Source organism: Chinchilla lanigera, unplaced genomic scaffold (genome assembly GCF_000276665.1).
Source record: "Chinchilla lanigera isolate Chin_1 unplaced genomic scaffold, ChiLan1.0 scaffold00014, whole genome shotgun sequence".
In the NCBI taxonomy this organism is placed as follows: Eukaryota; Metazoa; Chordata; class Mammalia; order Rodentia; family Chinchillidae; genus Chinchilla; species Chinchilla lanigera.
In genome coordinates this window covers 4,133,737-4,154,191 of record NW_004955415.1, presented here as the reverse complement: position 1 = coordinate 4,154,191, position 20,455 = coordinate 4,133,737, and the positions used below count along the sequence as shown (strand labels likewise).

General features: G+C 56.1%; 2 protein-coding genes across 9 annotated transcripts in view; one reads left to right on the top strand and one right to left on the bottom strand.

Annotated features, from left to right (window-relative positions):
* Window positions 1–15,697, top strand: part of Tcof1 (Treacher Collins-Franceschetti syndrome 1) — a 36,241-nt gene extending 20,544 nt beyond the window's left edge. For 3 of the 7 annotated variants that reach the window (XM_013512277.1, XM_013512274.1, XM_013512272.1), the window contains 11 exons: window positions 763–888; window positions 5,357–5,543; window positions 6,698–6,813; window positions 8,151–8,243; window positions 8,456–8,693; window positions 9,138–9,223; window positions 10,088–10,268; window positions 11,661–12,176; window positions 13,248–13,342; window positions 13,901–13,951; window positions 14,234–15,697. In XM_013512277.1, coding sequence (XP_013367731.1) covers window positions 763–888; window positions 5,357–5,543; window positions 6,698–6,813; window positions 8,151–8,243; window positions 8,456–8,693; window positions 9,138–9,223; window positions 10,088–10,268; window positions 11,661–12,176; window positions 13,248–13,342; window positions 13,901–13,930 — 1,668 coding nt within the window. In that variant the 3' untranslated portion in view covers window positions 13,931–13,951; window positions 14,234–15,697. The remainder of the gene's footprint in view (window positions 1–762; window positions 889–5,356; window positions 5,544–6,697; window positions 6,814–8,150; window positions 8,244–8,455; window positions 8,694–9,137; window positions 9,224–10,087; window positions 10,269–11,660; window positions 12,177–13,247; window positions 13,343–13,900; window positions 13,952–14,233) is intronic. The other 4 variants (XM_013512273.1, XM_013512275.1, XM_005380575.2 and 1 more) reach the window with 4 other exon arrangements.
* Window positions 15,698–15,855: 158 nt separating this feature from the next.
* Cd74 (CD74 molecule, major histocompatibility complex, class II invariant chain) overlaps window positions 15,856–20,455 on the bottom strand; it is a 9,186-nt gene continuing 4,586 nt past the window's right edge. The window contains exons 2-9 of one of the 2 annotated variants that reach the window (XM_005380578.2): window positions 19,872–20,044; window positions 19,662–19,741; window positions 19,161–19,223; window positions 18,456–18,551; window positions 18,045–18,132; window positions 17,016–17,207; window positions 16,586–16,648; window positions 15,856–16,376 (exon numbers count right to left, since the gene is read on the bottom strand). In XM_005380578.2, coding sequence (XP_005380635.1) covers window positions 16,366–16,376; window positions 16,586–16,648; window positions 17,016–17,207; window positions 18,045–18,132; window positions 18,456–18,551; window positions 19,161–19,223; window positions 19,662–19,741; window positions 19,872–20,044 — 766 coding nt within the window. In that variant the 3' untranslated portion in view covers window positions 15,856–16,365. The remainder of the gene's footprint in view (window positions 16,377–16,585; window positions 16,649–17,015; window positions 17,208–18,044; window positions 18,133–18,455; window positions 18,552–19,160; window positions 19,224–19,661; window positions 19,742–19,871; window positions 20,045–20,455) is intronic. The other variant, XM_005380579.2, reaches the window with a different exon arrangement.

The following is a 20,455-nucleotide window of genomic DNA, read 5'->3' as shown; positions in this document are numbered from 1 at the left end:
AACTGACTGACACAGTTTGCTTCTCTCAGGATGCACAGGGGACCAGTGCTGGCTGTGTCCTGCAAAGAAATTTCAGGGTGATAGACCTGAGTTAGGGTTCAGGCAAGTGGTGGAAACAGTTGACCAAGGGCTGGTGGGGAAGTGGTAGCAGATGGCAGCTAGCGCTGAGCCTTTGTGTGCAAAGAGACAGCAGGGAGGTAGCAGCTAGGGCAAACTGGAGTAAGAGTTCCTGTCAATTTTGGCCAATCATGACCCTGTAGAAGGACGTGCTTCTTATGGCCATATCTGTTTTTTAAAGGAACCAGAAAGTCTTCCCCACAAGCCACCCCTTAGATTTCTGTTTTCATTGTGCATGACATGAGCACCAAAAACTAAGTTAAATGCTCTCACCCCTGAACTCTGCCTTTGGTACACAGTGTCAGACATGAAAGACGTTTGCTCTTGGACAGTGAAAGACACCTGGCCAGGCGGCAGGAAGGCAGGGCACCCTGCAGAAGCCTTCTCCGTGGCACCCACACTTAGCTAGGAGTGCTACAGCCAGATGCAAACTGTGGCGGGACCACTAAGCCTGGCTGCAGCCTTGTCCCTCTCCTTCAGACCCCAGGCCATCGGCACCATGTCCCCAGCCTTTTGCTGGGTCTGAGATTATACCCTTCAGGTTCTGGAAAACAGATGAGGAGGGCAAAGGTTTGTATTCCTGGGACTGTGAGATACACCAGGCCAGCCATCCCACTCAGCTCATACCCTTGTGTGCTCATTCAGGTCTTTTTCCTGCAGAAAAACATTGCCTCAAAAACTGCCAGAAGCAGTGCCCTGACCCCAGCTCCGCCAGAGAAGAACCCTGAGGGGTCCTCAGAGAGCAGTGATGAGGAGCTGCCCTCCAGCCAGGTAGGCTGCCGCTTGTCCCCGCAGGCCCAGCAGGTGGGGAGCTGGGCTGGGGAGAGGGCAGATCTTGCCATGGGGAAAGCCGTACCACCTTCAGACCGCACTGGACAGCTTCCCTTCCCTGCACACGTCTGTCTGAAGGGGAAGCCCATGAGGCAGCTGCAGAGCACAGTTAGAGCCAGAGGCTTCAGAGCCAAGTGGTGAGAAGCCATAGCCAGCTCCATACCCACCAGCTCTGTGTCCCTGAGCAAAGACCTCTGACCCTTCTGAGGCTGTGTGTCACAGATGTGAGACAAGGCAGTGATGGTGTCCTCGGCACAGTCCCCTGCCTGAGTAGGGCAGGTGTTGGGCCCCATTTGACAGGTTGGAATTGAGGCCTTAGGAGTTGATTTCCTCCAGTGCACATAAAGGGGCTGAGGAAAGGCACAAACACTGTCGCCCAGCTGCCTGTATCTCCTTGTCTCCTGTCTGAGGCCAGCAGCCTTCCCTGTGAGACTGTCAGTCCTGCAGCCTCACGTGAGGCCCTACCTGGCACAGGCACCTGTGGCAGCTTTGCCAGCTCAGCAGCACGCACCCCTTCCCAGAGCAGGCCCTCTCGGGTGATACTGAGCCTACCTTGTCTCTGACATCAGAGGCTCGAGGAGCCAGCTGGTGTGCTTCTTTAGAGCAAGTGGCACTGCCCCTTGTCCTCTCCTAGCCCCACACCCCTGGAAGCTCCTGCCAGCCTCACCAGCGATGCTGGAGTCCTGCAGCCCTAATAGCAGTGACACCGCCAGCATGGCCCGTGCCACATACCTGTCAGCCCATCCATATCTGGGCGAGGCTCCTCGCACACCTCCTGTGTAGGGGTGCTCACTGCCTTTCTTAAAGAAGGGATTACAAAAATAATGATGAACAATTACAGCTACCATTATTGATCTGTCCTGTGTGCCAGGCACTGTGAAGCCTGGTATTTCATTATTGTATTCAGTTCCCCCAAGTACACAGGAATGAGCCTTAGAGAAGTTGAAGGCCCTGCCCTGCCTCTAAATGCAAGCCATCCACGTTCGCCTGCTTCCCAAGGCCCCCTCTCCTTGGCCCGATCACTGTGGAGATGGAGGTGCCTCCTTGAGGGCTCCGGGTTTCCAGGAGGGAAGGGCTGCTTGACCTTGCTCTGCGGAGGCAGGCTAACATAATTAAAGTGAACATCCTGCTTAAACTGAACCATAAAATTGGTACATTAGCCCTGAAGATTCTGGCGTTCTTATTTAAAAAGCAGAAAGGAAAAATCTGGCGGTTAGTACATTCCCCCCAGGGGGATTCAGGGAAGAAGGCGCAACGGGGGGAGCCGCGGTCTCCAGCCACCCGGCCGGGGGCAGGGCGCTTCAGCTCCTCAGTCCCCTGCTCTCTAATTAGGGTTGCTGCCACTGCTATGTACTTCATCAAGCACTTCTGTTGTCAGGTGTTGCTGTTTTTCTTAGTAGCCCACCAGTGGGGGTACGGGCTAGACAGCAAGTGGGGGGGCCAGGTCCCAGACTTTGAGGCAGAGAAGAAGACTGGCTCCGTTCCCAGACCCTCGCTGCCCTTCAGCCCGGTTGTACAGAGAGCATGAACCTTAGGCCAGGGTCTGTACTATGGCCCGGGGTGGGTACCAAGTTAGACCGAAAGTGAGTACGTGCATATAGCTCCACTGGTTTGTTCGTAATGTGCATATATCTCACGTTATAAACCGTGACCGTGTATAGTTTTTACCCACCGATGAAAACTCATTAATTTCCTTAAGTGTCACTTCTATCACTCTGTCAAAACAAAAAATAAAATTAAGTTGAAAATTAAAATAGCCCTGGCCTTAAAGTTTCCGATGGGTCAGGAAAGAAAGAAAAACCTATAAGAAAATGTAAGTTAGGACCTTAGATAGGGCTAGTGTGGTTAGTTCCAGAAGGAGCTCCTGCCTGGTCCCTGGAACCGGTTTGTTGGTCATGCTGAGTGAGGGTGCTTGCCCCTCTCTGCGTCTCAGTTTTCTCATCCCCTGGGATGAGACTCCCTAGAGTTTATAAGCAGTAAAGCCTACTGCCACATCCCCAAAGAATAGAATCGCTGCGTTTCCTAGGGTGGACTCTCGCAGGATCTGTAAATTGATCTCCATGAGGTATTTTTGAGTTTTCTTGTGGTGCTGAGGATTGAACCTGGGGCTTCACACATGCAAGGCAAGCATCTACCACTGAGCTGCATCCCCAGCCCTTTGATTTGCTTTAAATTTGAGAGACAAAGTCTCACTAAATTGCCTAGATAGCCTCAAACTCATGACCCCCTGCCTCAGACTCTCGAGTACCTGGGACTGCAGGTGTGTGCCATCACACCCTGCTGTGTGCTCAGTTCCACTGGACGCAGGCATCAAATAGGAGGAGAGCCCTGAGGCTCCCCCTGGGGCCCAGATGCCTAGATGCTATTTGGAGGTATGGCTGAAGGCTCAGGTGGGACAGTCCACTGCTTCACTCCTGTCAGCTTCTCCAGCCACCCCCAGGTGCGCCCTGCTTGTACCGTGCCTTGCCATTTTCCCTTTAGTGAGCCCAGTAGGGATTATTGGTAGCCTTTCAACAGGTGGGAAACTGAGGCTTAGACGGTCCAGGAACTTGGCCACACAGGCAGTCTGGGAACAAATGAGTCTCCCCTATGTACTGCGGCAGCGCAGCCTACTTTTTTGAATTCTGCAGACCTGATTGTTGCTGTGTACAGCAGCACTGGGCTGTGAGCCTCCTGGGCCCCAGCCCGCCCTCCACATCCGGGCCCTGCACCACCACCCTCCCACGGCCCAAGGCTGGGATGGGGTGGCGTGGGCAGGCGGAGTTAGGAGGAGGCTTTTGCTGCTGAGCTGCTTTTAACATCCCAAGACGCTATTGTTTGCCTCAGTGGGTTCGTTGCCTCTCTTGGTCCCCGACAATCTGTTCCTCTGTCTTCTCACATATATATAGATCCCCTCCCTCCGCTGCAAGCTTTCTCCCACTTTCCATCCTTCTCTTTTTCATCATGTGGGAAGGGAGGCTCTGGAAGTGGCAGATCAGAGCAGTGGCGGGGGAGGCTGTTTGGCAGGGTAGGAAGGGCCTAAGCCCGGCAGACTTTCAGCCTTGGGCGGGGGCACCTTTTTATTTCACTTGGACTTTACCTCTCTCCCCATTGTACCCCAGGAGATGGGCAGGGTGTTGTGGCAGGCAGAGATCCTGCCCCAGGCCTTCCTGCCACTGTCCCTTTCCTCCCCCACCCTAGCATCAAGCATCTCCTTTTGCCCCAAATCTCCCTACTGGCCAGAGCAGGAATAGACCTTGAACCGGCTCTGACATTTGAGAATTGGAAAGCAGATGTCACCAGCTCCCTGGCTCATGCCCTCACTGGGTAGGGACTTTTGGAAGGAGACGGAAGCAGGGTGCCCTTGTATGCAGAGGCCCTTTCAGGGAGCCACCGTGCTAGGCCAAACCGGCCAGTTCCAGGGTGCTGCTGCTGCTACTCCCTTGTGTTTCCTCCACCTGTCTCATGGGCAGTGTAAAGCAGCCCCAGAGGAGGTAGTGTAAAGAGCCCCCACATCCCTCCGAGCCTCAGCAGCCCTGAGCAGGCTCTACACGCACACCCTCTGTCCTCTGCCTAGCACGCCTGGTTTGAAGCTGCAGTCAGACCCGCTGTCTCATCAGCCAGGTTTCGGTGCGTAGCTGTAGTGATAAGGACTCTTTTTGTCTCCTTTTGCTTTTAAGCACAACCACAATACAGTATCACATCTTAGCAACTGACCTACCAGCAGCATCCCCATTTCCCCAGTTTTTCAGGACTGGTACTTTTTATATTTGATCTGTTCAAACAAGAGTCCAAATACAGGCCACATACTACAATGGGTTATTTGTCCCTTAATTCTTAAAACTATTCCATCTTCCTTCCCTCTCCCCATTTTCCTCATGTAGTTTACATGTTGGAGAAACTAGGTTGTTGGAGCTGGGGGCTGCAGCAGAGGCTCTGGGGTAGGGTAGCTAGGCTGCATGTACTCTGCCTGGGGAATGGTGTCATCGCCAGGCCACCGTAGGAATCCTTTTTAGAGCGCCTCCTCGATGGGTGGGCATCTCTGAAGTCAGCCAGAGGAAAGATGGCTCAGCGGGACATTCTGGCTCTGGCTGTGGCTCTGGCTTGGCCTCCTATAGTCTGTGTGGTGTGGGCTCCTTTCTGTTTTTCTGTGGACACTATCCAAGGGAGGTGACACTGCCAACCTCTGCACAGTGAGGGTCAAGTGGACTCCTGTGAACCGTGAGGTGCTGTGCTGGGTCATGGAGATGCGTGGGGTGGCATCAGGCTGGGAGAACTCTGGGTAGCCAGAATGGCCTCTTAACTCCCTGGCTGCCCCTGAGCTCTTTGGATCCTTGCTTTATAAAGCCCTCCCCCACCCCCATCTTCCCCTTCCCCTGGCCAAACCTTTAATCACTTGGGGGGATGTGTTTTGTTTTTGTTTTTCAAGGTGATTAAACCCCCTGTGATTTTTGTCGACCCTAATCGTAGTCCAGCTGGCCCGGCTGTGACCCCCACACAAGCCCAGGCTACAAGTACCCCAAGGAATGCCCAGGCCTCCAGCAGCACTGCTGGGAGCTCCTCCTCTGAGAGCGAGGATGAGGATGTGATCCCTGCCACACAGTCTTCCACTCCTGGTGAGCATGGCTCTGCTGCACCCGGCTGGAAGAGCAGCCGGCACCGCCACCCACTGAGGACAGGACTCTGGCCCCAGTCCCACTAGCAAACCGTTGGTTAGGAGGGCTTGGGTCAGGTCTGTGGGCCGTGCACTGTCACCCGACAAGGGGCTGGCTCAGACTTGAGATTCTGAGGGATTTGTTTCCAAGGCTTCTCTGTGCCAGCTCCAAGCAGTGGGGCCTAGAGCAGATAGGAGCTGGGAGCTGCAGACCAGGATGGGCTCCGCAGCAAGTGACTGACGGGAGCGGGCAGTCGGGGTGGTGGGGAGTATCCCCTCCTTCCAGTGATGAGCAGAGGCACTGCAGTGAGGGACTCCTCTGTCAGCAGAGGACCAGCCAGATCTGGGGTTCCCTTGCCTTCTAAGAGTCTGATTCTGCCAATAATATCACCAGAAAATTTGGTGATATTAAAATTAAAAAGTTAACGTTACTATTATTGTACACTTCAATAAGGAAACATTATCTGATCCTGATAATTAAGAAACACAAGTTAGCACAAAAGGAAAAATATGACTGTAACCCCTCTGCCCAAACTTGAGCAAAGCTCACAGTGCTCCTGTGCGTTTCCAGAGGGAGGCTGCCCTGAACATGGTGCTCAGTCATCCTGGGGGGTGGCCTGCAAACTGGGACGCTGTGGTGCCTGTGGTTTTGTTATCACATAGCTGCACTGTGATTCCTGCTGGCTACAAAGCAGCACGCTGTTCATTCAGCCCGTTCTGCACTGGAGAAAGGGAAGTTTTGTTTTGCGCTGTGAGAAGCAGCTCTCCAGCACCCATGAGAGGCCAGAGCCCGTGCAGATGCCCCAGCGGATTCACCCGAGAGACCATTTGAACTGCAAGGGGTGTCTGACACTGTGTCCTAGCACACTCCTAAGAGTAGCGTCCTGACCAGCTGAGAGGAGAGAGAGTGGGAAGAGAACCTGGGGCCACTGCCACAGCAGCTGTTAGGGGCCCTGAGGCTTGTCAAATGACACAGTGACAGTCCCTGACTGGCAGGCTCGGGGAGGGAAGTGAACAAGCGCCTTACTGTGCATGCCATGGGCTCAGTGCTGGGTCCCCAGGAAAGGGGGGCCACGGGGCTGCTGTGCTCTAATGTGTCCACATCCTCCCTTTCAGCCGGTAGAGCACATGTGCCCGTGCCTGCTGCTTCCACAAGGACAGCCCCCAGAGCCAGCACCAGCGAGGAGTCCAGTCAAGTGTCAGAAGGCAAGAAACAGGCAGCAGTCTCTCAGGTACCTGGGACAAGGGAGGGCTGTGTGGCAGTGGGCGGAGGGCCCCGTGCTCTCATCACATCATGTGCTGTAGGCTGGACCATGGTGGCTTCTCGGCATTGTCAGGAAGAGTGTCCAAGCAGAGCCGGCTGGCTGTGCTTCCGGAGTCCCTTGTTGAGCTTTTACAGCATGGCGGGTCTTTTGTCATTATTCCAGTTTTGAACGCTGTGAACAACAGCTGTCCTTCGTAACAGTTTAGAATGGTGACTGTAACGTTCGCCCCAGCTTTCATCATTTTCAGTGCGTCGTTATCTGGCTCTTGCCTGAATCTAAACTCAGTGGGTGAGGTTCACGGTCATAGTTCCTATGGTAAAACTGAGCACATAGCCCCACCCAAGGGCATGGCTGACCAGGATTGGCCAAGGCCAGAACCCAGGTTTCCTGGCTCCCATCTCATCAAGAAAGAATCCACTGCCCAGCACCCCCTCCCTCTGAGGGAGCAGGAGAGAGCTGCGGTGCACTGGAGAGTCAGTTGGGCTTCACCAGCTACAGCTGAAAGAGCTGCTGGGACGTGGGTGCTGTATAGGGGCCAGGCTGTGGTCACCACACCTAGAGTCCTGCATCCATCAGCCACTCGGCCAGCAGATCGTGCTGAGCGGCAGACTGAGGCAGGGAGGGTCCCTGTCCTCAGGGACATCATGGTGGGCGGGCAGCTGTTAGCAAATGAGCCAAATGGAAATGGAGTCCTTGCAGCTGCCCAAGTCTCTGAGCTAAACAGTGTGAACTAGAGAGTAATGACATGGCCTGCTTTAAGAAGGATGGACGGGGAAGACTCCCTGGAGGGTAAGGGAGCCCCAGCTTCCAGGACCCTCTGGAGAAGCATGTGGGTTAAGGAGAACCAAGAAAAGCTGGAGGGGCTGGGTCGGTGGGCAGGCGGCTGGGCCGTGGCAGGGCCACAGGAGACTAGATACGCTCAAGGAGGCTCATGACCAGGTCCTTCCTAAGCTCTTTCTCCCTGACTGCTGGTGGGTACGGGAAGTAGGAGTGTACTCAGGGAACCCCTAAAAGGTATGGATTGAGTGGTGGGCCTCCTGTGTTCTTGAACTGCATCTCTGCCTTTGGCCAGAGCTGGTTCCTGTGCTCTTTGAGAACAAGGTGATTTGTTCATAACCTGAAGCCTGGCACCTATCTCTCTGCCCACATGATGACGTCACCCCCTTGCCCCCCAATCCCCAGCTCCAGCCCGTGACTTGCCTTGCCAGGGTCTCTCTTACCCCAGCCAGAGGGGATCTAACCAGGCATGGCATAGATGGCGTCTGAGAATTCAAGGTCTCAGGGCTGCCTCTCACTGCCCACAGGTGACAAGGAAGAACCTGGCTTCCCTCCCACTGACTCAGGCTGCCCTGAAGGTCCTGGCCCAGAAAGCTGGCGAGGCCCAGCTTTCAAGTGAGGTGAGCATGAGAAACTAGGGGACCAGATCTGCCTGGCCCTGAGTCCTGCACCAGCCCTTGCCTTGCCTCCCTTGGCCTCAGTGGCCTGGCATGTAGGAAGGAAGGACAGTACCCGAGAGCTGTGGGAAAGACCGGATGTGGCCCAGTGTGTGGTGCGCATGAAGTGCCCGGCCCCTCCACCTCACTTGCCGTTTCTCCTTCCACCACATCAGGCTGGCAGTGCCACGGGAATGCTGCCTGTGACGCGTCCGCAGAGCACCCCTGTCCAGGCCAAAGCAGCCAACACTCTGAGACAACCCAAGCTCTCTGAAGGCCAGCAGAACACAGCCACTCCCTCAGCCCGCCCCAAAGCCAAAGCCCCTGCAAGCTCAGACAGTGAGGACAGCAGTGACAACTCTTCAGGGAGTGAGGAGGATGCCGAGAGACCTCAGATGTCAGCGCCCAGGCTGGGTGAGGATGCCAGAAGGGCCAGGTCTGGGGGTGGGAGTAGGGACAGGGAGTGGCCTACAGAGCCCTAGACCCTGGCCTCAGCGTCCAGCTTGATCTGAGACCTTGACAACATCATTCTTAACTGGGCCTCAGTTTACCTACCTATATGATTTTATGAGGAGGTCTGTCCAGATGATTTCAAAGACCTGACTCAGCTGTTGGGCCACTGGCAGCTTTCTGGTGTCAGGCTCCCTTCACTGACCCCAAGATCCCAGGACTGTGTGCATCCCCCATAGGGAAAGCAAGTAAATGTAGGTAGAGCCTTCGGAGCTAGAAGTGAGAGTGGTGGTGATCGCAGATCTCACCTAGAATGCTGTGGACTGTGCTGAGGTGGCAAGGAGGCATGCCCTGCCCGGTTGACAGGGGCCACTGGGGACACCTGACAGGATACCTTTGCTTCCCCAGCAGGTCCACCCCTCTCCAAGAGGGAGACCTTGGTGGAGGAGACCACAGCAGAGTCCAGCGAGGACGAGGTGGTGGCGCCCTCTCAGGTAACTGCCAGGAGTAGGGTTTGGGGTACAGTCTTAAGCCAAGGTCTTCTCTGAGGTCAGGGGACTGAGCGCCTCCTCTTTCTGGAACCCTGGGCAAGGTCCTACCTACAGGCAGTAGGTGTGGCCTAGCCAGCAGAGAGAGCCCCCAGGCCAGGCATGGTGGTGCTAGGATCACAGGGATTTGAGGCCAGCCTGGGCTACCTACCGAGTTCAAGGATGGCCTGAACTGCTTAGCAAGACCCTGTCTCACAAAACCAAAAAATAAATTCAGGGAGTGAGGAGGATGCCAAGGGACCTCAGACGGCCAAGACAGCGCCCAGGCTGGGTGAGGGTGCCAGAAGGGCCAGGCCTGGGGGTGGGAGCAGGGACAGGGAGTGGCCTGCAGAGCCCTAGACTGTGGGAGCCACGGGTAGCCCTTGAGGTCTGCAGAGAGGATTTACCTGAATTCTAGGTGGTACCCAGAAATGGTGCCACAAGCCTATAATCCTAGCACTTGGGGAATCTGAGGTAGGAGTATCATAAGTTCAAATCCTACGTGGGCAACTTAGCAAGACCCTGAATCAAAATAAAAATAAAAACTAGTGGCTGGGGTGTAGCTCAGTGGTAGAGGCCCCCTGGGTTCAAGCCCGCAGTACTACAGTGATTTTCTATTTGCATTATACTAAGAAGTCTCCCCTTTAAATGCGCCTGTCTAATATTTACATTAAAGTAGTGGAAGAAGCATGTGCCAGAGCAGGACACCCTTGTCCTCAATGCCCACCCCCTGTGCCCAGGACCAGCCTGGCCAGAGGTCCCTACGCATCTTCCAGCGTGCTTCAGGCGCCGGGGTAGGCTCGCAGCCTCATTCACACTGGGCTTCTTCAGTCTCTCCTCTCAGGTTATGTGACACCTGGGCTGACCACAGCCAAAAACCGGGCTTTAAAAACTACTGCCAGGCGGGAGTCAAACCCTGAAGCTTCCTCTGCTCCACCCACCAAAGGTGACCCAGCCAGCGAGCAAGCAACAGAGTCAGAACACACAGTGGGCACCGTGTCCCTTAAACCAGGTCAGTCGCGGACCCCTTCTTATATTCTCACCAGCGTGGTCCTCTCTGGCGCCAGTGCCTCCAGGTGGGGCTGTGTCGTGCGTGGGACGCGGAGGTGGAGAGCTAGCGCAGCTGTAGGTTGGCGTCCACCCTAAAGGAGGCCATGTTTTTTGTCTCTGCTGTCTTTTTCCCTGCAAATGGATTCATGGTGTGGGGTGTAGGGACTCAGAGCATGACTCAGACTGACTCCAGATAGGAGCCCTGTTTTGGGGAGTCAGCACCCCAGGGCTGCCCTGCCTCACTCTAAGCCTGGACAGGCAGCTGGCTACCCTGGGCGTCTGCATCCTAACCACAGAAGGTGGCAGTGATGCTGCCACTCTACCCCAGGGTGTCAGACAGAATGTAGTCACCTGGCACGGGACAGGAGGGCCCGGGGACACCATTGGTGAGACTCAGCGTGTGGCATGGAGTGCTCCCCTAGGCTCCTGCTTAAGGTGGACACTTTCAGGAACAAACCGCTGAGTCCCCTTACAGCCAGTATCAGAGCTGTGTGCCCGTGCTGCCCAGAACAGGGCAGAGACCTGGCGCGGTCACCTGGGAAGTTCGAGACATGATGGGGCCCAGCCTCGGGCTTTCAGCTGCAGCTTCCCTGTGCTGGGTTAGAAGCAGTCGTTGCTCACTTCCCCAGTGTTCTTCTCTTTGTGAGAGGCGGGTGCCACCAGGAGACATTTTAGAGGGGGCTGTGGAAGGTTTTTTTTTACACGTGTAGTCAGCACACAATTATCAAAGGCAAGCAGAGGCGTGGAAAATTCTAAACAAAGGCAGCACCAGAAGTCCCTCTGGCAGGCAGTAAACCCGCTTAGTCAGCCGCCATGTGCTTTCCCAGCACATGCAGCGCTTCTGCATGCTGCCGGGGCCTGGCCAGGAGGGCGAGGGCACACGGGGTTCACAGCATGTGAGCCGAGTGTCTTCAGGGGCTTGGCTTATATCACAAACCCGCAGTTGATAACCCGCAGTTGATCCCTGTTCCCCATCCAACTCACTTTACAGCCAGGGAAAGTAGGGCCCAGAGAAGAGCGGGGCGTGACAACTGATTGGTAGTAAAGTCAGATGCAGGACCCAGATCTCCCAGCTTTAGGCTCCTGACCAGGCCACACCATCTCCCTCTTGTTGCACCTTCATCTTGTTGCTAGATTTCTGGTCCTCTCCTTAATTCTCCGTGGGGTTACTGTCCATCCCCAGCCCTAACCTGAGCAGAGGTTTTGGTGTGAGGAGACACAGCTTCTAGGTTAGAAATGAGATCCTGGTGTGAGGAAGGCGGGAGAGCTCAGGAGACCAAATGGGACAGTGACCACTGGGCCTGAGCCTTCCCATCTGCAGTGTTGTCAGAGGAGGTGGCCTCTCTCTCCACAGGAAGGAAAGAGGCTGTCTCAGACCCCACACCTAAGAAGCCCCGGAAGCCCAAGAAGAAGGCAGCAAGCACTGAAGCCTCCCTGCAGGTGCTGCAGAACAGCATCACCCAGCACCTCCTGGGCCAGCCCTGGCCCCTGAACGAGGCGCAGGTCCAGGCCTCGGTGGCGAAGGTCCTGTCCGAGCTGCTGCAAGCCACAGACACTGCCAGGGAGAGCAGCAGGAAGGGCCGGAAGCGGAAGCTGTTGGGGGACCAGGTGGCCTCCAAGGCTCCCAAGGGCAAGAAGAAGAAGCAGCTGGCAGCTGTGGAAGGCAGGGAGGGTGCTGCTTCCTCAGAAAAGGCCGCAAGGACTTCCAAGGGGAAATCAAGAGGAGACAAAGCAAGTGGTGACACCAAGGAGAAGGGATCTCCAGGCTCTGGAGGGGCCAAGGCCAGGCCTGAAGGGGAACTTCTGAAGGTGGAGGGTGGAGATCAGAATGACCCAAAGAGCAAGAAAGAGAAGAAGAAATCCAACAAGAGTAAGTGTCCTCGCTTCCCCAGGCCCATGCTGAGGGTGTTAGGCCACACGGGTGGCAGGGATCCTCAGTCACCTCCTAGTCTTACTCCTCCGTGTAGAGGGAACATGGGGAGAACTTGATTCCAAAACACTGGCTCCAGTACCATGGCCTCTCCCATAAGCAGAGTACTGTCCCACCACATCCAGCAGCCACATAGGCTTCCACTTCAAGCTTCTGGAAGCTCAGCTTGGGCTCCAGCCTGACAAGGATAGGAAATGGTGTCCTCTCTCCCTTTGGCCCAGGTCTGCAGATCGTTGAGGAAGCCTCGTCCTCTTTTGTGTTCCAGTTCCCCTAGTTTCCCTTTAGCAGCCCTTCCTGAGCTCTGTGCTAACATCAGCACTATCCTTCTGTCCTCAGACCAGCCCTGTGCTCTAGGGAGATTTTATCCCCATTTTCCAGGTAGAAAATGGACTTAGAGAAAGAGAGGCTGCTCGGGGTGACAGGGTTTTACTGAGTGGAGCCAGTCCTCTGAAGCACTGCCCACTTGTGGCCTAGGTGAATAAGGCCTTGGATGCCCAATGACCTCACTGCTCCAGAGCCAAGGAGGGGGCCACCCTCAGGGCGGCACCTGAGCTGTCTGTTCATGCCCAGCCAGACCTTTTCTGAGTTCCCACTTTGCTTTTTAAATAACTGTATGGAGTTTTGTTTTGTTTTTATTTTTGGTACCGGAAATCAAACTTAGGACCTTGCACTTGCCAGACAGGCACTTGTGCCACTGAGCTATATCCTTGGCCTGGAGTTTTTAAAGTGAGTTAATTTAGGGTTAGGGATACAGAGCAGTTGTTGAGCATTTGTCCGGCATGCTGAGGCCCTGGGTTTGACATTTAGTACCATTAAAAAAAAAAGAAAAAAAAAAAAAAATAGCCATCGTCCATGTGTTCCAGGGATGAGAAGAAATCATGAAGTTGGCCCCCAAAGGCCTTTTTTGATGACTCCCCATGGGGTGGAGAGAGCTGAGTGGCCCTCCCCGGGGGGGCCTCCAGACACTGACTTAAGCATAGGGCTGACAGGAAGCGTACCTTCTTCCCTCAGAAAAAAAAGACAAGGAGAAAAAGGAAAAGAAGAAAGCAAAAAAGGCCTCAGCCAAAGACTGTGACTCACCATTCCAGAAGAAAAAGAAGAAAAAGGTAGAATGAGTTCCTGAGGGGGTCTCAGGCCAGAAAAGGAACCCAAAACAAGCCCTAGGGTGAATGTGAGCCCTTCCAGCACCCAGATCGTGTCTCTGCTCCCTTTCCCATCTTGAGCTGCGAAAGGGGACCTTGTGAGGAAGAGGGCAGACAGTGTGCCCCTCCCCCAGCCTCTGGAAGCCTCAGTCCTCCTCCGCCGAGACAGAGGGTGTTGGGCAGTTGGGCGGAGGTAGATGCAGGAAAGATGTAGGCTGTTGTAGGCTCCAGGTAAGAGGAGGCATTAGCAGCGCCGTGCACCCTGGCCAGCAGGGTGTCCCCACAGAGAACCCTTACCCATCCACTTAAGGTCCCCTGAATACAGCCAGCGTCCCACTCACTGTGCTGAGGAAGCTGAGCAGGACCCTCAGGCTGCTTCCAGGAGGGAATACAGGCACCACCCATCCCGAGATCCCAGTAGATCCCCTGCATGTTCTGGGCAAGCTGCCGGTCCTCAGCAGTTAGGCAGCCGTGGAGGAGGGAAAGGCAGGGACCAGACTTGTCACTCTTCTCTCCTCACAGAAGATAGCAGAGCCGCCGACGACGGTGTGAGGGGCCGGGCACCAGGTGCAGGTACGCTTCCTGACCTTGCTGTCCTTCCCTCCCACGGCCAGGCAGGCTGGAAGGAAGGAGGGTGGGGAGAGAAGTTCCGTTCCCCAGGGTTGGTGGGGCCCATGGGGCAGTGTCAGGAGCTGGTGCTGCAGCATCATAAGATCCAGAACAGCAGTGGCAGTGGCCACACCAGTGCTGAGAGCAATTAGTCGGTGCCCGCCTCTCCCCTGCCTCAGAGGGCTTTATTCTCCTTGGTGAAGAGAAAGGTTCAAACTCTGACTTCTGGCTGTTTCCTCCCTCCAGGAACTTCTTAGTGGAGTGGCGACCAGCCCGGGCCTCTGCCTTCTGCCTGCCGGGGCACGGGACTAAATTCTGAACTTGCCCTCCCTTCACAGAAGACAACAGCCAGCCATGGGGTCCTGGTGCTGGCCAGGCCAGTGGGCCCGCGGGGGCCGGTCGGGGAGAAGTGGCCCTGCCTGGGCCCTCACCACCCCTTCCTCCCCACAGGCGCTTCTTAGAGATGTGTACAGTATATATATTTTTTTAAATGACCTGCCTCCTTTGCCTCCAACACACCCCAAGGCCTCAGGCCTCACACTGTGCTCTCAGGCGCAGCTGTCGTGTGCCACGTGGGCTCCGGCTGATCCTGAGGCTTTGTCCTCTCCTGAGAACTCAGAAATAAAATTTTGAGTTGAAGGAAAGGCGCAAGCTCCAGTGCATCTGGGCCGGGGGCTGTGCATTGGCTACATGGATGGTTGGCCGGTGCCTGGCAGCGGGTGGGCAGTGCCCCAGCTTCCTCCCCTGTGGGGGACGAGCTTGGGTACCACATGAGGCAAGGCATCAGTGGGGTTGCTAGGGGCTGACTGGGTGGGACAGGCTTCTTGGAGGAGGTGGCAGCTAAGGTAGGGTTGCTCTTGGTGTTTTCTGGAAGCTGGAGTAGCTCACAAATCCCAGAAGTGAGAAATGGCAGGGGCCTTAGAAACCATCTTCAAGGGGCAGAGCTAGGGCGAAAGCAAGCTCCTGAGGGTGGTGGTGGAGAACTAGGAGAGCACATGGGGCAGGAAGAAAAGTTGGGAATTACGGTAGATGAAGGACAGGGGGAGGCTGTTTCCAAGCCCTGAGCAGTGTGGAGCACTGGCAGTGGTGGCTGCTTGCTGCGGTGCTCAGTCTCCTGGAGACCGCAGAGGCCAGAGCAGGAAAAGAGGTCTTGGAGCCTCAGGCCACTCCCTCCCCTCCCACAAGTGTGCTGGTCTGGAGAAGGCAGAGAAGTGACCTCATTGGCTATGATGACCCACAAAAGTTTTTAAACTTCACAAGTGGAGCAGTTTTACCAACACTTTTTTTTTTGGTTTTTTTCCGGTACTGAGAATCGAACTCACGACCTTGTGCTTGCCAGGCAGGCACTGTGCCGCTGAGCTAAATCCCCAGCCCCTCGCATTCTTGGTTTCTGTCCTTGAGCTTAAGAAGTCAACAAACCTGGCGGGGGTTGAGGGGGCCACCTTCCTGACAACAGCTGGCTGCAGCTGAGGAGTGGGTCGGAGGTCCGGCGTGGATCCCAGTCCTCCGCAGCCCCCACTTCCTGTCCATTCTTGACACCAAGGCCCTGTGTCTGCTGCCATCTGTCATCACACTTGTGCTGTTCTTAGTATAGAAATGGAATTGGGGACATGGGAAAATGGAACCTGGACCAAGATGAGATTGTGCTTAAAAATTACAGACAAGAGTCTGTTTCTTCTTGGAAGTAAAGAGTATCTGAGTGTGTGAAAATGTGTCTGTGTCCAAAGACTGCAGCCCCAGCTGCACAGGCCTCTGTGTCAGGGCCCCTTGGGCTGCATTCCAGCGCCCCAGCTAGATTAGGGGCTTCACTGACCTTAGGATAAACGAAGTGTAGCCCAACAGAAGAGCCAGAAGCCAGGTATTCTACCTAACTCCTTTTATTCTTATGTAAGCCATGGCCCTACAGCTGACAACAAGCATGGCTAAGCAGCAGGCGGGGGGGGGTGCTGAGGGGAAGGGCTGGGTTTGTACTTGGGGAGTGATGTAGACGAGGGCAGCAAATGTGTCCAGCCTACGGTTTAGGAGTGGGGTGTCCCTTTGCCCTGTCCATGAGTCTAGATCTCAGAGCCCAACACTGGATCCTGCTGTGGTGTCAGGAATGTGGGGGGCGCCTGGTTTTGGTCCACATCGGGCTTTGCATCCCTGTGGGCAGATGGTGGGGAGGGCGGCAGGGTCCTCCTGTTGTCATCAGTGCTGTTTTGATCGCATGTCTGAGGATGACTGATGGGAAGCCAGACACGCTCAGCATCTCGAGGGATGAGAGACATTGGGGGAGCGGGGGTCCGGGGAAAGGGGAAGGACTGGTAGTGCAGGGCAGCAAGAAAGCCATGGCCGGCCGTGCAGAGCTGGCAGGATGCTGGCGGTAGTTTCTGCTGTCCTTACATGATGACTGGAAAGAAAAGCAACGGTTGGGGTTGGGGTTGGGGTTGCTCCTTTGTTGTCCCCACCCCCTCCCAGCATCCTGGGGCCATAGAGCAATCAGGGACTGTCCACCTGCCACTGCCCCCTGCCCCTCTGCCCCAGCCCTGCCGCTCATCTGTCAGGTCACCCCAGGCATGTTGGAGAATGACAAGATGAGCTCCCTTGTGAAGCCCTTACCTGGGCCCAACTCCTGCTTGGTCACACCCAGCCCGGAAGACGGATCCTCAGCCTCCAGAGGCTCTGCAAAGGAGCAGCAGGTCCCTATTATCACACTCGCCCCCCACTGGCAAAGTGCCTGAGGAGGGCACTCTCCCCAGGGCGGGCAAGGCGGGACCTGCGGAGGCAGTACGCAGAGCAGAGGGCCAGTGGACTGGAGTGAGCAAGGAACTGGGGTGCACAGGACTGGGCGCAGGAAGACCGCGTGCAGGTAGATATGTGGACGAGGAGACATGATCAGGCAGTGCGTGGATGAAGGGCAGGTGCCTGGCTGTTGGGAGCTGCCCAACCCAGTGTCCAGGCCCCAAATGGCAAAGAGGGACCCGTTGCCATTCAGCCTTCCTAGTCCTGCCTGGTCCTTCCATCTGGGGGCATGGTGGCCCCTGCTTACCACTGCAGTTATGGTGCCCGCGGCTCCTGGTGTGAGGGACCTCGGTGCCGTTGGGGAAGACGCACCAGCAGTAGCCGGTGCTCCCGTGGCACTGGAGCGGCATATAGTTGCCTTTCTCATCACACTGGGGACGGAACGTGCCCGGATGGACAGCAGGGATGTGGCTGACCTCTTCCTGGCACTTCGACAGTACTGAAGCGACAGGCATGGTGGACACAGTGAGTGAGTGGGCCTAATGCCTTGTGGCTTTACTCACTCTACCCGCTGCAGAGAGGAAAACATGCCTGCAGCCTAGACCAACAGGGAAGTGCATGACTGGCTGGTTCACCACAGGACAGGACTCTTCTGACACTCAGAGGCTGTTAAAGTCTGGAATTGCACCTGGATTTCCAGAGGAAAGCAGTGGACCCCTGGGGCAGTCTGAGCTTCCTGTTGCTGGGACAGAAAGTACCTAGGTAGAAACTATTTGTTGGGGAAGCTGTAGGGTAGATTTAGACATCTGCTAGGAGTTGGTGAAGGTAGCCTCTTAGGTCCCGTGGATGGTTTCAGATAGAGAAACCAGCCCAGGGGGATGAGCCGTTGACCTTCCAGTCCAGGACACTGAGGCCCAGAGGGAAGAGAGTTGCCCAGCGTTGCAAATTAGAGGCAGCGCCAGGATGAGAACACGGTGCTCAGAAGCCTGGTGTAAGCTGTCATGAGATGGGAAAGGCCTGAGGCCCTCTGGCCTGAAACTACCGAGGGCAGAGCCAGGGGGACAGGACAGGGTCCCTCCTGGTTTGTTCTGGGCTGTTTTACCCCAGGCCCTCTTGCACAGTGTCCTCCAGTGAGAGCCAGCCTGGGGATGGAGCCCCTGTACCCCCTGGGCATTCACAATGGGAAGAACGGACCTGTAGCTGAGATGGAATGGGGACAGCGGGACCCCGAAGGAGCGGGCAGGAGTAGCAGGGTGGAGAGGAGCAGGGAACGCCAGAGGCCCTGGCCTCAGCAGTTCCACAACAGCCCTGGCGGCCAAGCACCCACTCCCTGTACCTTTGGGCGGCGCCTCGGTGGGCTTCTCCTCCAGGGAGTTCCTGCTCATTTCGAACAGGAGCCAATGGTGCATCCAGCTTTCGAAGACCTAAGGGAGACAGAGATGGGGCTCAGGCTCAGTACACATCACCAAGCCCCTGCCCCACCTGGCTTTGCACCTGGGGACAGAAACATGGGGAGCCAGATGGCCAGGCACACGGCTGGGCATCTGAAGTCCAGCTGCAGCGTGGTCCCCCTTAAAGGCCCCCCGGGGGGCTCTGGACATCAAGCATTCTTCAGTGTTCTGCCGGCAAGCCTCCCCACAGCTTCCTGAGAATGGTGCCCCCAACCCTCCCCTCCCACCCCCTTTCCAGCCTTGCCCAAGATAGACATTGCAAAAGAGAAGGTTCCAGTGCAGGGAAACCTGCTGACCTTCCAGTCCAGGCCCTCCATGGTGCTCTTGAGGTGTTTCAGGTTCTCAAGGAAGCTCCCCTTCAGCTGGGGGTATACCTTCAGAGGGTCAGACTTCTGCAGAGCGGCAGGGCAAGAGGAAGGGTTAAAAAAGAGCTCCTGGGCAGCCAGGGTGAAATGTGCCACCTGCAGCCCCCTGGTCTCCCTTTCCGAGGAGTGGACCTTCACAGCACCAAGCCTGGATATGGGATCTTGGCCATCCAGCTGTAGCCACAGGCCCCTGGGCTGGGGTGAGGTTTGTGCTGTAGAGCAGCTCTATTCTGCACCCCAGTCTTCCTAAAGACCCTCATGCTCAGGTCCCTCCTCCAGGAAGACCTCTTTACCTACCCCATGAGGCTGGGGTCTTCTGCCTCTTCTCTCACAAAGCCACCTGCACGTCCCTTGTGCCCTGATCTCCCTTATCAGCCTGGGGGTCCCATGAGCTCAGTTACTGCCCATTTGGGCCAGCAGCTTTGCACAGTGCCTGGCACGGACCAGACTTGCAGTACAGATTTGGAAAGAAGAAAGTATCATAAGTCACTCCCAAGAGTTCACCCTCAGTTTCTCCATCTCAAAAACATGGCGTCAGGGAGGCTCCACATAACACTGAAGGCCACTGTCGTGTTCCTTTGGGGGTCATGCGATGAGTCACAACGAGCCAGGCACACGTGGGCTCCCTGCACTCACCAGGAGCGTGTGCATCACGTGGTCCTGGGTCGTGTTGCCGTACTTGGTGGCATTCTGCATGGGCTGTGGAAGGAGGGAACAGAGGGAACCCATGGTAGCCTCAGAGGAGTGGCCCCCAGTAGGAGCCAGCAGTTGGGCCCTGGGTAAGAGCCAAGTCCCACCTCTCAGCAGGGCCACCTCACCACCTTGAATGTGTTCCTGCACCCTCCTGCCCTGAGGCCCTCACTGTTCACCCTGGCATCAGCTTTCCTGCCCAGGGCTTCACCATCAGCAGTGTTGTGAGTAGAAACAACTACAATGCAGTTACCAGCGAAGGGAGTGGAAGATGGTGGGGACAGTGGGAGGCACTGGAAACTGGCAGACTGGGTCCTGCTCTTGCCCGACCACCCTGGGCCGCCTCTTCCAGAGCTGGGCCCTGCTCCTCCCAGCAGTTAGACCTTATTGCCAGCTGGCCATTCCTGGGTCAACTGTGTCCCTCCCACGTGCTGGGGCTGTCCTTACCCCCTGGAGCAGGCCTTCCATGGGCAGCGCCCGCATCAGCAGGGGGGTGGCCATCCGCATCTGGCTCACTGGCTTGGAAGCTGTGGGCAGGAAGCGCGGCATGAGTGTGGTTCCAGCCCCCTGGCAGAGAGCACCCAGGGAGACGGCAGTGGGGCGGGAATGGGGTCTCGGGGAGGAGTGACGGGTTGGGGAGGGGGGGGGGTAACGCACTCTTGGGGAGTTTCATGCGTAGGTTCTCCAGCTGCAGGTTCTGTGAGGTGACCGTCAGCTTGTCCAGCCGGCCCTGCTGCTGATACAGGAAGTAGGCAGTGGTGGCCTGGCCAGCCAGAAGCAGAGCCACCAGGACAGAAAAGCCTGTGTATAGGGCTCCACGGCTGCATTTGCTGCAGGGAGAGGTGGGGAATAGATCAGAGGAGAACCCAGAGAGCTGCCCCAGGGTTGGCCTGGGGTCCCTGCTGGACCTCTCAGCCACCCCTCACAGACACACACAGATTAAGCCCACATAATAAGCTGGCTATGGAAATGCAGCTTGAAGCACCCCCACTCCTTCCAACCACTGATGCTCCTAAACCCTGCCTAGCAGAAATCCTGGAGCAGCCCCTGGGCAGGGGTAAATGGGAAAGAGCCAGGGCACGGTTCCATGTCTTCTCTGGAATTTGAGGTCCTACCTGTGCAGTGACAGAACAAGGGGAACTCCCCAGTCCCCTTTGCCTTGGGAGTCTTCCCAGGAGCAGGGCTGCCCTCAGGAGGGAGCCAGTAGGGTTTTTTATTTTGTTTGTTTTTTCTTTTCTTTT